The 3,464-nt window shown below is 68.5% G+C and overlaps 1 protein-coding gene across 1 annotated transcript in view; it reads right to left on the reverse strand.

The window, feature by feature from the left end:
• Positions 1 to 3,464, reverse strand: part of LAMB2 (laminin subunit beta 2) — a 12,704-nt gene that overhangs the window by 1,674 nt on the left and 7,566 nt on the right. The window contains 11 exon segments of the mRNA XM_015568272.1: positions 6 to 76; positions 165 to 341; positions 431 to 572; positions 649 to 856; positions 1,182 to 1,530; positions 1,604 to 1,845; positions 1,914 to 2,098; positions 2,193 to 2,565; positions 2,654 to 2,750; positions 2,860 to 3,077; positions 3,160 to 3,427. Of these exon segments, the coding sequence (XP_015423758.1) occupies positions 6 to 76; positions 165 to 341; positions 431 to 572; positions 649 to 856; positions 1,182 to 1,530; positions 1,604 to 1,845; positions 1,914 to 2,098; positions 2,193 to 2,565; positions 2,654 to 2,750; positions 2,860 to 3,077; positions 3,160 to 3,427 (2,330 nt within the window).

The raw sequence follows: 3,464 nt of genomic DNA on the forward strand, positions 1-3,464 counted from the left end.
CCAGCACGCCCTGGGCCTTGCGCTCCGCCAGGGCCTTCACTGTCTGGTATTGGTCGCCCAGTGGGCCCTGCAGCAGCTGGGGGTGTGGAGGGCAGGGGCAGGGTGGTGGCCCCGTGGAGACCCAGCCTCTGCCCTCCCCCCTGGCGGGCTCTGCCTCACCCTACCTGCTCAGCCTCCCTGGCACGACCCTGGGCATTGCTTGCTGTTTCTTCGGCCCTGGAGGCCGCCAGGCTGTTCCCTGCTCGTTTCAACTTCAGAGCCTCCAGGAGGCCGTTCAGTTGCTGAGCCCGTTGCCCTGCAGAGCTCAGCGCCTGCTCTGCTCCCGCCATCCTCTCCTGCACCTGCCGTGGGGGGGGGCTCGGGTTAACCAGGTTTCAGAGGCGTGTCCGTCACCTGGCCCCACGCCCCGCGGATGCCCCAGAGGCCACACCTGGTGCAGGGTCTGTTCCGTGTCTTGCGTATCAACCACTGCCCCCTGGATCGCCCCCTGAGCGGCCCCCTGCGCCCGCTGGGCCTCCTCCAGTGCCGCCTGCACTGTCTCTGCCTTCTGCTTCTCACCTTCAGCCCGGCTCCTGCGGAACAGAGGGCATCAGGGCCTGCAGGGTCAGGACCAGGTGCCAAGGATGGGGGTCAAGGTTGGGGTCAGACCGTGCCCGCTGCGCCTCCTGCAGCAGCCGTTCTGCCCGGTGCACATCTCCCACAGTGCGCTCCAGGATCGTGTCCACATCGGCCAGGCTCCGGACCCGCTCGGCGATCTCGGCAGCCAGGTGCTGGATCTGCTCAGGTGACGCCGGGATGGAGAGCTCCAGCACCCGGGTGGCCACCATCTCGATGCTGTCAGGGTCGGCCCCCTCCTCTGTGGGACACAGGCAGGGACTCAGGGACACCTTCCCAGCACGGGTACGGGACCAGTGTGGGGGATGGACTCGGGACTGCGCGAGGGCTGCGGGTTCGCTAATGGGCAGAAGGATGGGACCACAAGGACATGGCCAACCAGCAGGCCATGGGGCTATATGTGGCCCCAACTCGGGGCCACGGACTTGAGGGCCACAAAGGGCAAGGGCTCGGGCCTGACGCAGGATCATGAACACAGGTCCCGACCCAAGTACGAACCCAGGGACACACGTATAAACGCAGACACGGGGAAACGGCCACGTGGCCTGGCCGCGTGGGAGGCTCACGGCTCAGGAAGTCCTTCACGCTCTGGATGAGCTCGCGCAGCTCCTGGTTGGCCTGCTCCACCTGCCCCCTGGAGGCGTTGGCCTTGTCCAGGGCCGCCTGCGCCCGCTGCTGGGCCTCGCCTGCCTGCCGCCGGGTCTCTGCCACCTGGCTGAGGATGCCACCACCTTCCGCCAGGGCCCGCTGCAGCTCTGTCTGTGTGTGCCGGGCCCGACCCAGCGCCAGGTCCGCCATGGCCACCGCCCCGTTGCAGCTGAGGCCCCCACAGCGGGGCTGCCCGTCCTCGTCCCGGCACCCGGCACCCCCGCAGGGACTCGTAGCACAGGGAGCATCGCCGGGAGCCCCGCACACCTGCAGGGCACGGGACAGTCAGGGCCCGTGGAAGGAGCAGCCGCCCGGGTCCCGCCTCGCACTCGCGCCTCACCAGTTCATTTATGCCTGTCAGGCTCAGGCCGCGGGCGCGGGCAGAGAGCTCCCCCAGTGCCTGCTGGTTGGCCATGTGCTTGCGGTTGAAGTCCTCCCTCTGGGCACCCATCAGCACCTCCGTCTGGTGCCGGGTGCCTGCGGAGTGGCTCACCGGGCTCGGCACGGCCAGGGCCGATGCGTTGGCACGGCGCCCTGCCTCTGCGGACAGGCTGTGGGCCCGGCGGATGCTGTCATAGGCACCTACGTGGGCAGAGGCAGGGGTCAGCTGAAGGTCAGCCCTGGCCCCCGCACGGCTGGCCCATGCTCACCCAGGAAGTTGGAGTGCTTCAGCAGGTCCAGGTGCTGGTCGAGCTGCCGCAGCGTGAGGTTAAGTGCCAGACTGTCTCGCTCCAGACTGCTTAGTGCGTGGTTGGCATTGAAGTTCTCATCCTGCACATCTGTCAGCTGTGTCTCCAGCTGGGTCAGGTGCTCGGTGGCCTCCCCGATCTGACGCCTGTGCCAGAGGGGAAGGTGGGGTTTGCAGAGGCTTCAGCCCCGGGCCGCTGGGCCACTGCCCCTCCCCCCACCTATCTGGGCCCCGTCCGCACCGCAGCTCCTCCGTGGCCTCCAGGAGCCGGGCAGTGGAGGCGGCCGAGGTGTTGCGGGCAAGCACGATGCCCTGCACGGTGGCCAGCTTCTCCTGGATGTGCCGGAAGCTGCCCTCAAAGGCGCCCAGCACACCCGTCTGCTGCAGCTCCTTCGCCCTCTGCTCCAGGCGCCGGGTACGGGCAACCAGGTCCTGCACCACGCGGTCCCAGTCCCCAAAGCATGCGTGGCAGGGGTGGCAGGCAGGAAAGACCCCCGAGAAGCCCCGGGCACACTGGTCACAGCGCACGCCAGACACCCCCGGGCGGCAGCTGCAGTGGCCTGTGGTGCGATGACACTGAGGCGTGTCTATCCCACGAGGGTCGCAATCGCAGGCTGCAGGAGAGGGCGGACCACAGGGTTATCAGGCGCCGGCAGGCATCCGGGGAGGCCCCCATCCGCCCGGACCCAGTGGCCCCCTCACCGCGGCACTGCAACCCAGGGTCTCCCCAGTGAAGCTCCTGGCAGTCAGAACAGGTCCGCCCCCCGAAGCCGGCTCGGCAGTGGCACTGCCCTGTGAACTAGAGTGGGGGCAGGGCAGCAGTCAGAGCCTCAACCAGAGGCTGAGCCCTGGAGACCTGAGGCGGACGGCTGGTCCCACCCACCCGGGAGCCACAGGAGGTCCCGTACCTCATTGCAGGTGGGGCCTGTGGCTCGACTGGGGTGGCAGGCACAGGGCTGGCAGCCACGGCCACTGGTCAGATTCCAGAAGTTGGGGGCACAGCGGTCACAGCTCGCGCCCTGGACATTGGGGAGGCATGGGCACTGCCCACTGCTTGGGTCACAGTGGCACCGGTCTGTGGACGGGCACTGCTGGGGATCTGTGCCCAGCGGGTTGCAGATGCAGCCTGTGCCAGCCAAGATGGACAGTAGTCAGGGGAGCCTGGGCAATGCCCCCCCCCCCGCCACCCCTGCCCATCCCACACTCACGGCGACAGCTCTGCTGGGCAGCCTGTCCATGGAAGCCAGGCTGGCAGTGGGCACAGCGTGGGCCCTCCGTGTGGTATAAGCAGCGCAGGCACTGCCCCGTGTGGGGGTCACAGGCATCAGGGTCCGTGGGGTCAATGTTTCCGCTGCACTCACATGGCTGGCACCTGCCACCAGGCCTGGATGGGTCCCCAAAGTGCCCGGGGGCACAAGCCTCGCACCGCAGCCCTGCCCACAGTGAGGGGAGGCGTGAGTGTCCTGCCCAGCTGCCTCACCGGCCTGCGCCTGCACGGCACCCACTCACCCGT

Source organism: Myotis davidii, unplaced genomic scaffold (genome assembly GCF_000327345.1).
Source record: "Myotis davidii unplaced genomic scaffold, ASM32734v1 scaffold663, whole genome shotgun sequence".
NCBI classification, from domain to species: Eukaryota; Metazoa; Chordata; class Mammalia; order Chiroptera; family Vespertilionidae; genus Myotis; species Myotis davidii.